Raw genomic sequence first — 12,908 nt, forward strand, 5'->3', positions numbered from 1 at the left:
AAAAAACTATTGCTATATAATTTGTCACATGCTTATGTCTTTACAATTAAATTATAAATTTCTTAGCATCTGAAACCATGCTTTGCACTTCTACGTATCCCTCAAGGAGTATAAATATAGCACACTGCTCACTTATTCAATAAATATGCACTGAGCATCTCCCACATGCCAGGCACTGTTCTGAGTGCCAGGGTATCGCAGTCACAAAATAGTCAAGGCCATAAGTACTCTGCTGGAACTTTCATTGCACTGGGGAAGCTAGATAAGTGAGTGCTCAAGTAGGTGCACAATATAATGTCAGATAAAGGTAAGTGGTATGTAGCAATGAGGGGATGTGAGAGAACGAATGAGGGGAGGTTACTTTAGTTAGGGAAGCCCTTCCTGAAAACAGCATATTTAAGCAGAAAGATGAATAACACCAAAAAGCCAACTATGGAATATACAGGTTACAAAGAAGATGGTTCTAGCCCAAAGGAAAGAGCTGGGCAAAAGTCAGGAGGCTGACGAAATTTTTTAAAGTGGAGGGACATCAGAATGATCAGTAAGGTTGGAACATATATAGTAAGTCAGACGAATGACTGTGAGATCAATTTAGAGTGGTGGGTGTTGATTAGACTGCGGTAGAGGGTTTGAACTTTGTTTTAAAATGATATGGAAGCAGTAGAGCATTTTAGACACAAGAGTGACCTAAATATATTTTTAGAATTTTAAAAGACCACTTCCACTGCAAGGTAGAGGATGAAATGCTGAGGTCAAGGGAAGAATCGGGAAGGCCAGTTGCAGGTTATTCTATTAGCCAAGAGAAGATATGACAGTAATCTGGATAAGGATGGTAGCAGGAAAAGAAAGGAAGTGGATAGATTTGGAGTATGCTTTGGCAAAGAGACAATGGGACTGCCCCACATGAGCAAGGAGGTAGACAGAGGTATTTCCTATATGCAAATATTCCTACATGAAGATATCTGGGAGAGGAATGGGCCTGGGAGGAAGAATAAGAAAGAGAATCAAGTACTTGATTGTATTAAAGTTGGGACGCCTAGAAGCTACCAGGATTATGTGTCAATTTTCCTGACTCTGGAGCTCATGAGCAAGGGCAGAAGTAGATATACATGCTTTTGGGAGTCAATGGCATAAACATTGTGCTACACATATGAAAGCATTGAGACATGTGAGAGAGTGATGCCAAAGATCAGTAGGGCTGGAACATACACAGGGAGAGAATGTATGCCAAAGATCTGGACATGGTCAGAAAAGGAGATAACCAGTCTGCCATCATGCATGTCACAAGAGCAAGATCAGTGTAGTGGTGAGAACTGAAGAAGATGGGATTGGGCTGAAGGAAGATTAGGAAGGCAGGATGGATAAGCACTCAATATAGACAAACTCTTCAAAATTTTTGCAGTAAAGAAGAGCAGAAAAGTAGAGCAGCAGTTAGGAGGGTTGGAGTCAAGAGAGGACTTCTGTCCACTCTGAAGTGGGAGATAGTAGAATTTATCTAAACACAGACAGAGGAAGAATATTGGTGACACAGAAAAGAGAGGGATGAACTGAACACATAAATCTCAACTATTGTCAATTTTAACATGTATTTAATTCACATTAGACTAAGGAGGAGGTAGTTTTGTAATATGATCTGACAATCTGCAGGATTTAAAACTGGGTGGAAGCAATAACAACAATAATTAAAAATATTATTATCATTTGGATATAGTTTGAATGCTCCTCCTACAGCTTTATGTGTCAATATCTAATCCCCACTGTGAGTTATCAAACAAGTGAAAACAATATTTAGAGAAGGGGTTGGGGGAGTTGATTATTATTACATGAGGTCATCAGGGTGGAGCCCCCAAGGTTGAATCCTAGGAGATTTACAAGAGGGAGCAAGATCAGAGGAGACATATTTGTGCCCCCTTGGCTCTTGCCATGTGAAGTCCTGGGTCTCTTGGGCACTCTCCCAGCAATAAGGCCCTTATGTGACATAGGCCTGTGAGCCTGTGGAATTGTGAGTCAAATAAAGCTATCTTCCTAACAACATTACCAAGCCTTAGGAATTTCATTAGAGAAATGCAAAGTGGACTAACACACATCTAATATCCATTACACACCAGGTACTGCTTTATGTTCTTGTACACATGTATTAACTCATCTTTCCTCCAAAGAGCGGTAACTGCCCCCGACTTACACTTGGTGAAACAGACAGGCAGGGAGGCTAACCAATTTGTCTAGTGTCAAGGCTGCAGGAAGTGACAGAACCAGGATTCACACTCAAGTAATCACACACGGAAGCCTTAACTACCAAGACAAACTGGTCAGAGGTTTCAAAGCTGCTGGCGTTTCCCCAGTTCGCTTCTTTTCAGCTGTCTCTTTTTTCTCAAGCATACAAAAAAGGATTAAAGAGAATTGTTTTTCAACCTTTCTCTGCTTGAGTCAACCTCATGTGATGATCACTGGAAAGACTTATTAATTCTTTCAAATACGTTCCTTTCAAAATGTGTATAAACCTCTTAATATGTATTAAAATACATTTTGACAGTTAAGCAGTATAGTTTTTTTTCACAAAAGCATTTCTTCTATATTCAAATTTGACACACATTTTTACATTATTTCAATAACTTTACAATATTTAACCGCTGGAATGCTCCACAGTTTAACTTTTCAAATATGCATATATACATATACACATATATGTATGCACTCACGTACTTATGTAAGAAACTGAAGCTGTTGGCAGAAAATTAGAAAATACAGTTAGGCAGAAAGAATTCCACTCATTATTTCCTTTAGTATATATTTACTCAGAGTCTATTTATGTCATGCAACCATCACAAATCAAGCTTTTGAATATGATATAAAAGCTTGAATAGAATACAAAGGAAAAAATTGCAAGATACAAGGCCATATGGAAAGTATGTGAAAAAAAAAACCAGTAAAAAAAGGGCTGGGGGTATATCTCAGAGGTACAACACATGTTCACCATGCACAAAGCCGCAAGTTCAATATTCTGCATCAAAAAAAGAGTAAAGAAATTAGGAAACAAAGAAAAGAAAGGAAAGAAAATCTGGCGCAGGTGAGTGCACACACGCAGACTGGACAGAACAGAGAGAGAGCTGGGGTGGACAGGCAGAGCGAGAGAGAAGAAGTAACGCTATCAAATTAAGCAGTAGTTGTTATGCTACCTGGTGAGATTAAAGATGATTTTTACTTTCTTCTAGTTTCTTTTTCTTTACAATTTTTCTATAATGAACACATAGTACTTTAATATTCAGAAAAAGTTTCTTCAAATTAAATATGTCTACATATTGTGCTGAAAGCATATGTATTTCATCATTACCAAACATCTCTTTTATCGCTAAAGTAGAATCCATTAAGGCAGCAAGGCCCAGAGTCCAGAGCATATGTGGATGTTTTTATTGTTTCAGTTATCCAGTAGTAATGCTGCAAATTAATCCACTGTCAGGAGTGTGTCAGGGTGTGTACATGTGTTGTGAGGCACTATATAATTACCCAGGTAATTAGTGTAGAGAAGTACAAAATAAATACAAAATAAATTATGGACAACTAACATGGAGCTTTACCTTCTTGCTACTAGATCTACCCAGCAGAGTGAGAAACATTAAAAGAGATCCTGGAGACATTTTCAAAGTGGGAGGACCCTGAAGTATAGGTAGAAAATTCAGATGCTTTTCTCTGTGTCTTTGTTTAGCCTACTTGTTTTTTTGTTTGTTTGTTTTTTTCCAGTACCGGGAATTGAATTCACGGCCTTGCACTTACCAGGCAGATGCTGTGCCACTGAGCTAAATCCCCAGCCCCTAGCCTACTTGTTAAGGTACCGCTTTTCTTTTTACTATGTATGTAAACGTTCAAACATGCTATATATATATATAATCAAGTACTCAAAAATATACGTAAGAAATCCCATTATCCAGTTTCAGTAATGACCAACATTATTAAAAACTTTCTTTCCAACTGTTTATCTTATACCTAAAAGAAATACTAACACTTATGAGCAAGAAAACTATATAGAAAAATTTTCTAGCATTAAATAAAAAAGAAATGCCTCTTAAAAACCTCAGCCCTCAGCTGTGAAGTCCCCTGCTGATGCAGTTACCACCTTCCCTATCCATTGGCCCTATCTCTCCCATGCTATGTTACTCAGTATTATTATGCATGGAAATCAAAGACCATTGAACAGAACTGGGGAAAATACTAAGCACCCCGCCCCCAAAGGCACGGGTGGCTGGGAGGGTGCAGGACAACTGGGCAGGAGCCTGGGGCGCCCAGTCTTGGTTTTTTTTTTTTTATTTTAGAAATTAAAGGAGGAAAATACTAACAGACCGACAACATTTTACAAAATAGCATAGGATCAGTACAGACATTACAGAGTTACAAACAGAGTGGTAGGGAATTAACAATGCTTACTGTATTACATATTGATATCTTCAATGTAGTTTCTCATGAAAACACATATAGACATACAAAGCTAATCAACCAATGCCTCACTGACAGTTTCTTTCAGCAAGGAAATACAGGACAGTAGAACACCCATGTTAACTATCCTGCATATACATATATACAAACTTTCTCCTTCTTTCCCTTCTCTCTTCCCATACAGTGATCACACAGTGGGGCTAGCGGGGCACTGTCATATACTGCCTCCTAGTTGTACCTACCCAGACTGTTGTCACTGCTCGTGGGCCAGGAAACAATTCTGTCCCTCAGCTTCTTCTTTTTACAGGAGTTATCTGACTTCACAGAGAGGTCTACTTCTTCCTTCCTGATTTCTTGAACTAGCTGCATGCGACACCTTGTAAAATCCTGAAAGGAAATCTTCCCGTTTTCATCAGCACCCAACTGGTTCATGATCTCAGCCACAGACTCTTCCATATTCAGCTGGCGACAGACCATCAGCAAGTCATTTCTACAGAAGGGGTGCACAGAAGAAAACCTGTTAGGACAGACACCTGATCCAGAGAAAGTGGCTAAGGGAAAAAAAAAGGGTATTTCTTAAATATATTTGCATGTAGTAGATCTATGTTCAGCTTTCTGCCAGAAAGATGCTACCAGAAAAATGGTACCAGAAAAACGGTAAGTGCTACCATTTTGCTACCAGAAAAATGGTAAGTGTACAAAACACCTGCTTTATCGGGGTTATTCCAGACAAAAACTCTATCATTATTTGAAAAGAAAAGGCTCGAATTAAAGGCTTTTAATTCTTTGTTTTCTTTTTTTCCTGATTCTAGGACCTCCTCTCTCTTTCCTTTGAAATTGAAGAGCTTAAAATTTTTCTTTACACCGGTGAGCATAGCACTGTAATCTCTCTGCAAGATAAAGTTTCAGAACACAGAAAGGACATTGTTTCTGCTCTTGGCAGAATCCACAATGTAGTCAAGTTTTTAAAAAAGGATTTTAATAAGCTTGATTTTCAGCCTTGTGAATCACAGCTAAATCTGCACTTCTGTAATCTGCTATTTAATCTTGACTTTTATGGTTCAGGGCTCACTTGCCTCTGTTTTTTCCTAATTTTGTTTCAGTGCTTTCTGTGTTCCCATTAGCAGTTAGCAGAGCCCTAAGACCTAGAGTAGGGATCAAAACCTCAAATGTCTTCCAGGACTAGATGCAATGCAAATGTGTGGAGTGGGTGGATCTAAGGCAAGGGGGTAGAAAAGCATAACTAGCCTACAGAGATTCCAATTAGAAAAAACAACATACAAAAGGAATAACAAGAACAACAACATTATGCAGACCAACAACACTTTTCTGGAGAACACCTGTTTGCTCCCTGATATATAAATTTTGTTCTTTTCTCTCTAACCACCTGTGGGAAACATTTTACTCATACTGCTTCAATCTAACTATACGTCTTAGTAAAAGTCAAAGGGTTATAGAATTTAAGAGTTGAAAAGATATTAACAGCTAGCTCATAGTCAGAAACAAAAGAAGTAGTACTTCCACACTATAAAAATTGACTCATCTTAAGAAAATGAGCAATGTGATGTCTTGTTTTTTTTTTTTTTTTTTGGTCTTTTTGAGACAGGGTCTCACTTTGCAGTTAGGCTGGCCTTGAGCTCACTTTGTAGCCCAGGATGGTCTCAAACTCGCATGATCCTCCTGCCTCAGCCTCCCGAGTGCTGGGATTACAGGCATGCACCACCATGCCTGGCCACCAATGTGATGCCTACTGATACCTGAAACCTAGCCATGAGAAGACCACTTCTTACCAAGCCACACATCACAAATCTCTTCTCCTGGTCAATGCCACCATGACCTCCTTAAGTTTGCTAGGCTCATGGAATTGTGGGACTTTATCATATCTTCTTACTCACTTTCACTGTGTGAAAATCAGGGTCGCCAGTCTGTGACACTAGTGAGAGATAGTGTAATCTTTAAGAGGTGGAGCCAGGAGGGAAGAAGCTGGGTCTTTGGATAAGTGCCCTTGAGAGAGATAGGAGGAGCCCAACCTCCTCCAGTTGCTCTACTTGATCCCTGTTATCATGAGGTCAGTAGCTTTGTCCCACTGCTCACTCTCTGTCACGATGTTCTACCTCACAACAAGCCCAAAAGCAACACAGCCAAGGGATGATGGACAGCAACTTGTGAAATGTGAGGCAAAGAAACCTTTCCTCCTTTTAAGTTAATTTTCTTTGGTATTTTGTCATAGTAATGGAAAGCCAACTGACATGGATAGATAAAGGGATCTCCTCTCTTCCCTATTATACTTTTATACTTATTCTTCATATTTTAATCTATAAGTATATCAGTCACTGAAACATTCTTAATTTATGCCATGCCTATGAGATCTGTGAGCTAAAAGCTGGTCACCTCGCTTTCATATGCCACCCTATTTTCATATCTCATTAAGAAATTTATGCACAGCTACATCTTTTATTTTGTGTGTAGGTATATGTCATTATGTATGTGCATATTATATATATGTGGCTTTATGTTTATTTTATATATATACGTACACACACATCTGTAAAGCGGATGGATGAGTAGATGAGTAAATGTACTTGGGAATAGACGTGGTAGATTATTATTAGTCTAAATTTTTCACTTGTCTGTAGTAGTGTAATAAATCTATAGTAGTGTAATAAATCTGTATCTTTACTTTGGCCTCAAAGCTGAGGACAGTCATGGCAGGTTATATACTTCTTTATCCCATAACTTCACTCCTGGCACCTAACTTGTCTGTCCCCTGGAATGTTAATGGACTTATATTTGTGCATCTGGCTTGCCCCATTCTGCTTCTGCCATCTACTTGAGAAGAACATACCATGCCATTACCATGAACCTGGGGCCCAAAATATGCCACCCCAGCCCACCTGCAGACTCACAGCCTAAGAACCACTCCAGCTGACCCCAAAATGTGTGCTTAAGAATAAATTCTTAGCCAGGTGTGGTAGTGTACACCTGTAACCCCAGCACTCGGCAGACTGAGGCAGGAGGATTACTGAGTTTGAGGCCAGCCTGGGATACACAGTGAGTCCAAGGCCAACCTAAACTACATACTGAAACCCTGTCTTAAAAAAAAAGAATAAATTCTTATTATTTATACTAATTAAAGCTAATTGTGCAGCTGATATTTTGTGATTATTTACTAGCAATAGCTAACTGATATGCTGAAATAACATGTTTTTTTAGGCATGTTTTCATATACTTATCTTTTTCCCCCCGCCCTTTGTACACCCTGTCTGATATTCAGCTGGACTCATCTAAGATTTAGGAATGGTTAAGATTGCTAAAACAGGAATGCAAACAGAACAAAAGGGTCCAGATTTTACTTTGGGTGTAGGGTACATATTATATTTTCTAAATAAGAAATTGTTTCATAAGTTTTTAGATAATAGTTTTAAAAATAAAACTTGGTGAGAAATAAAAAGGTGTTCTAAATCCCAAAAGTTCATGTCTTATGATTTTAATGTGAATATTCTCTAAATAGTAGAAGATGGTGTTTTACATCTTATTTTTGCTTGTCCATATTTCATCACTTTCTTTAATGTACTACAGTATTTTCACAAATTGATGTCATTTTACATTTTAAAAATGGAGACAATAATGGTACCCATCTTACAGGGTTGTTCTGAAGATAAATGAGATAATGCATGTAAAGCATTTACCATAGTTCTTGGCACATACTAAATACTCAATAAATAGCTGCCATTATTATGATTATTTTATAATTATTGATCATACATCTTCCACAATATCCCAGTTCCATGACTAGAGCTTTGGTAATGAAGCGTGAACTGCTCGGGAAAAGGACGCCTGCTGAGCTGAACTAACTACCTTACTAAGTGGAACAATCTGTCCACAGAGGCTTCCCTGCTTCCCTGCCTGGGTGCATTTGCTACGTGCTGTGTCCTGGTGAGAAACCCAGCTCTGTCTGGGCTTGTGAAGCCCCATTCTACTTAGAAAGAAGATTTGTGTTTAGAATTGTCAACTCAAAGTAGAATGTGTAACACTACACTTCTTTGTAAAAAGTAGGACACTGAGAGACTGGTTTGGAAGACAAAAACAAAATATATGTCATTTTGCTAATGTCAGATTATAATGTTTAAAACAGAAGTGCCAGTTTGGGGAATTTTTCTTTTTACTTTTTTTTTTTTTTTTGGTGCTGGGAATCAAACTTGGAACCTCTCAGTTACCAGGCAGGGGCTGTGCCACTGACCTACATCCCAAGCCCTGAAGTTCCAGTTTTTGAAAATGAAATTAAACCTAAATTCTTTGGTACAGAGGCACAAGGAGCAGCGATGTGGAGCGGGTTAGTGAGCGTTTGAGGGTGGTGGCTGCGCTTGGACCCGTGCGTGTGGAGGAGCCTGGGGGTCTCGACTCCTGGCTGGCTTGGGCATCTGCCATGAGGAGAAGTGAGGTGTTGGCAGAGGAGTACATAGTATGTCTCCAGAAAGCTCTAAATCACCTTCTAGAAATATGGGCCTCAATCAGGATTGCAGAGGACCGGCGCTTACAGAGAACTGAGGCTGTAAAGAAACTCGCTGAGGATCTCCTGGACATGATGATTACTGAAGAGGAGAGCCTGAAGGAAAGACTGCTCAAAAGCCTATCTCCCTGCCAAAAAGAGCTGAGCGGCCTGTACAGTGAATTACAGGTCGAGCCATTTCAGGGGAAGGAGAAACAACTATCCTGCAACTAGAAAAAGATCTGTGCAATCAGGTGGAATTAATGCGAAAACAGAAAATGGAGAGAAAACAGGAACGGAAGCTACTTCAAAAACAAGATCAAGGGGTTGGGGATTTAGCTCAGCGGCAGAGCGCCTGCCTGGCAAGCGCAAGGTCATGAGTTCAATTCCTGATACCACAAAAAAAAAACAAAACAAGATCAAGACCTCTGTGAAGTTCTTTCCATGCCCCAGTTCAACACTGACAGCACCTGTGTTCCCAGCTCAGCAGAGTTAAACTAGTTCAGACGACATCCGGCAACTCTGAGGGGAAAAAAAGGCTACTAGGTGCGAGGGGTTTCTCAACTTGATGTGACAGATCATATCATGTATGGAAAAATTAGATCACACTCCAGACACAAGCTTTGAAAGAGATGTGGTGTGTGAGGATGAAGATGCCTCTTGTTTGTCTTTGGAGAATATTACAACACTACAAAAGCTAGAAATGAGAAAATCACAAATGAAGCAGTGTGTGAGGTGCTGCTGCGTGCTCAGATCTGAGAGCTCTGGGACAGGCTACAAATACCTGAAGAAGAGAGAGAAGCTGTGGCCACGAGTCAAACTGGATGAAATGCCAAGGTCAGGAGAGTGCTACGTTTAGAAACAGATCAACTGGAAGAACTGGAAGTGCAAAACATGAAGAAAGTAATTGAGGCAGTTTGAGTGGAGCCGGCTCAGTACCGGGACCGAAGTTTTCATAGCCAGGAGCAGAGACCAGCTTTTGCTTCCCACTATGCCGAGGACTACACAGAAAGTCTGCAGCACCTGCATGATGCTGAGGTTACACAGTTAAAATACTACTATGAAGTTCACAAGGGGTGGTGTGAAGGTGTCCGGAAGTGGGCAGAGAACTAGAGGCTTTCTTAGAATTTGAGGGAAAAGCTTCAGGTCCAAATCCATTTACAAACAAGGGAGGAAATCTTCTAAAAGAAGAAAAGCAATGAGCAGAACTACAGAGAACACTCTCTACACTGGAAGAAGAGTTGAAGACACGGATTGAAATGCGGGAACAGGAGCAATCAATGGCATTTCTGGTGAATGGGCAGAAATTCATGGAGTATGTGACACACAATGAGAGACGCATAGACCGGAGACAGAGAGAGCCAAGCAGGCAAGGCGACTGAAGAATAAGAAGCAGCCAGAGACAAAGACACTGTATGGCAGTGCTCCTTGGACACCCAGCAAGCGGCGAGTTCTGGCTGCCAGCATGCCTGGCAAACTGCACAAGCTAAACACTCCTATCATGTCCAGTGCCACAGCCAGTAGCCCCGCCTGTGGGGGACAGTCTGCCACCCCCAGGTCTCAACTTCCTCCTCCTGGCAGCCAGCCAGTAGTCACTTCCACCTGTTCAGGAACGAAAATTCCCTGTGCCAGCAGACTTGGGCCAACAAGGAGAGCCCAGAGCTCCGCGGCAGCTTCCTGAGCGCGAGAACTTTCAGAGGCTTCCAAACCTCATGCTGCTTCTCCAGTCCTCAATTCAGCAACATCCAGTCCGGAAAAGCCCTGATCAGGCAGCCAGCTGGTAGTCTTAATGACGTGGAGGGGGCTGGAGTTTTTCTTCAGTTTAACTCCAGAAATACCTTAAAACTTAGTTGTAGCAGCAAGTGCAAATTTTAGCACCTGGGACCTAATTCTCTTCTCTGCCCTGTAACTGTACTTGGTGAGGCATGATCCAGGGCTTGTTGCATTTCACTGTTGTGCAGGAAAATGACTCTGTCCAACCTCGGGGTGTGGGCTGTGAGTCTGGCTTGTACACTTGTCATTCACAATTAACATTTTCTCAAACCTAGGGATGTCCAATTACTGCTAGAGCTCTGATAGCTTTGCTGTCACTCAAAGGCCTGTTCCCATCACACTGAAGAGCCTGTGTGTGTCAGCATTTGGGGTGGCCTGACTTACTGCCAAAGAGTGACAGGCGGCTGGGAGCACCTTTGTTAAATTGTGTACAGCTTGTTGCAGAATGCATTCCTTTTGGGACTACGAACAATGTCTGAGGCATTTCCTCAGGGTCCGGTCCCCACCCTGTGCCTGCTATGCTGGAGTCCTAGCCCTGCAGCTGCAGTCAGGTGGGGGGTGGCTGCCTTGGTGAGTGGGGCCGTGTCTAGCACTTTTGCACAGGTCACTGGGGCTTGTCCCTACAATCGCATCGGCGCTGAGGCCCTCCGCCTGCTCTGTCCCTCACTATGCTCTCCCAAAGCACTATGATTTATTCTTCTCTACCTGTGACACATCAAAATGGCTCTCAAAAGCTTACCAGGGTGGACTTGCTCTGAAGCCATGAGACAGACTGTTTAGTCACATGTATATATATCCCTTTTTTAAAAATATAAATTCTTAAAAATAAAATGTGTATAGATAGTTTTTAAAAACAAAACAAAAAAAAAGAGATACAAAACTGAAAATAACAACAATGAATGCAGGGGCAGTACTACTATCCTCATTTTATAGATTAAGTTATGAAGACTGAAAGGATATACAAAGAGGCACTGATTCTCAGAGAATTCAGCACATGGATGCTCAGTAAGTACGAATGACCAGTGGATCCCATCAAAAGAAGAAAGTGAAACCTAAGCACTCTATAGTCTTTGATGCAGCATGCCAATTTCTCTGCTCCAGGCAGGGCAGACTTCTCATAGGAAAAACTGCCAAGCTGGGATCACCTGAAACTAAGTAACAGAGTGGGAACTATTTCAGCAGCAATAGCTGATCATATGAGACACTTACCTTTTATTTTTTATTTTTTATTTTTTTTATTTTAAAGAGTAAAAGAAGGATAACAATAATGGGGGGGCTTACCAAATTACAGACAAAGTGGTAGGAAATTATCAATGGTTATTGTTTTACATATTGTTATCTACAAGATAGTTTCTCAGGAAAACAAATAGGCAAATAATAGTGAGTTACAGACAAAAGAGGTAGGAGATTATCAATAGTTGTTGCACTCTACTTAGGTATCTTCAAAAGAAAATAAATAGAACTATACATGAGTGACCTATTGAATAATCATTAACTATTCTCAATGGTTGTTGTAGGAAACACATAATAATAAACATGCATCCATTTATGAAATAGGATAGGAACAATACAAACATTACAGAGTTATGGATAGATTAGTAGGAAAATATCAATGGCTGCTGTAATACATGTTGGTATCTTAGAAGTGGTTTCTCAGGAAGACAGAGATATGCAAGAAGGATCTAACAAGTAGTTACAGCCTAAGGGTTGTCAAAAATCAAGTGAGCCATCTGGGGCAAAAGCCATTTTTTGTAGTGTTTTCTCTCCAGCCTCCCATCGCATTGGGACCCCCACAACCAGTTAGTGTCCTCTCCCCAACTATCAGCACAGGCAGCAGGAATCCTGCTGCAGACTTCTCCGGGGCTCCACCATAGCCTGTACTGGCAGGGGAAGAAAGGCTTCCAGGGAGTCTCCACATGTATTGTGCAAGGTCCTCCTGGTTTACAGCTTCTGAGCGGCTCTCATGACCCCAGTCCACAGGACCTCTGACCCCTCGGGCTTAGTCTGCATTCTCATATTCTCTGAGTCCTTGTTCAGCAGCTGCTCCTCTGCTGACTCTAGACCTTTCTGGTTCTCAATGGCAGGAGCAAGAGTGGCCCATTGTATAGCATGTATTCCCAGGGGTTTTTCCATGTTTGAATGATTCACACACATCCTTAGGTGGGCATGCATGGTGGGCCAATTGTGTCATTGTTTCTGTGTCATGATAGTTTTCAAT

The 12,908-nt window shown here is 40.9% G+C and overlaps 1 protein-coding gene and 1 pseudogene across 1 annotated transcript in view; one reads left to right on the forward strand and one right to left on the reverse strand.

Moving 5' to 3' along the window:
- Mcc (mutated in colorectal cancers) overlaps positions 1-5,239 on the reverse strand; it is a 336,531-nt gene extending 331,292 nt beyond the window's left edge. Inside the window, exon 1 of the mRNA XM_005376512.2 lies at positions 4,671-5,239. Coding sequence (XP_005376569.1) covers positions 4,671-4,905 — 235 coding nt within the window. The 5' untranslated portion in view covers positions 4,906-5,239. The remainder of the gene's footprint in view (positions 1-4,670) is intronic.
- Positions 5,240-8,854: 3,615 nt separating this feature from the next.
- LOC102004458 lies at positions 8,855-10,792 on the forward strand (annotated as a pseudogene).
- The last annotated feature ends 2,116 nt before the right edge of the window (positions 10,793-12,908 follow it).

This window comes from Chinchilla lanigera, unplaced genomic scaffold (genome assembly GCF_000276665.1).
Source record: "Chinchilla lanigera isolate Chin_1 unplaced genomic scaffold, ChiLan1.0 scaffold00007, whole genome shotgun sequence".
NCBI lineage: Eukaryota > Metazoa > Chordata > Mammalia > Rodentia > Chinchillidae > Chinchilla > Chinchilla lanigera.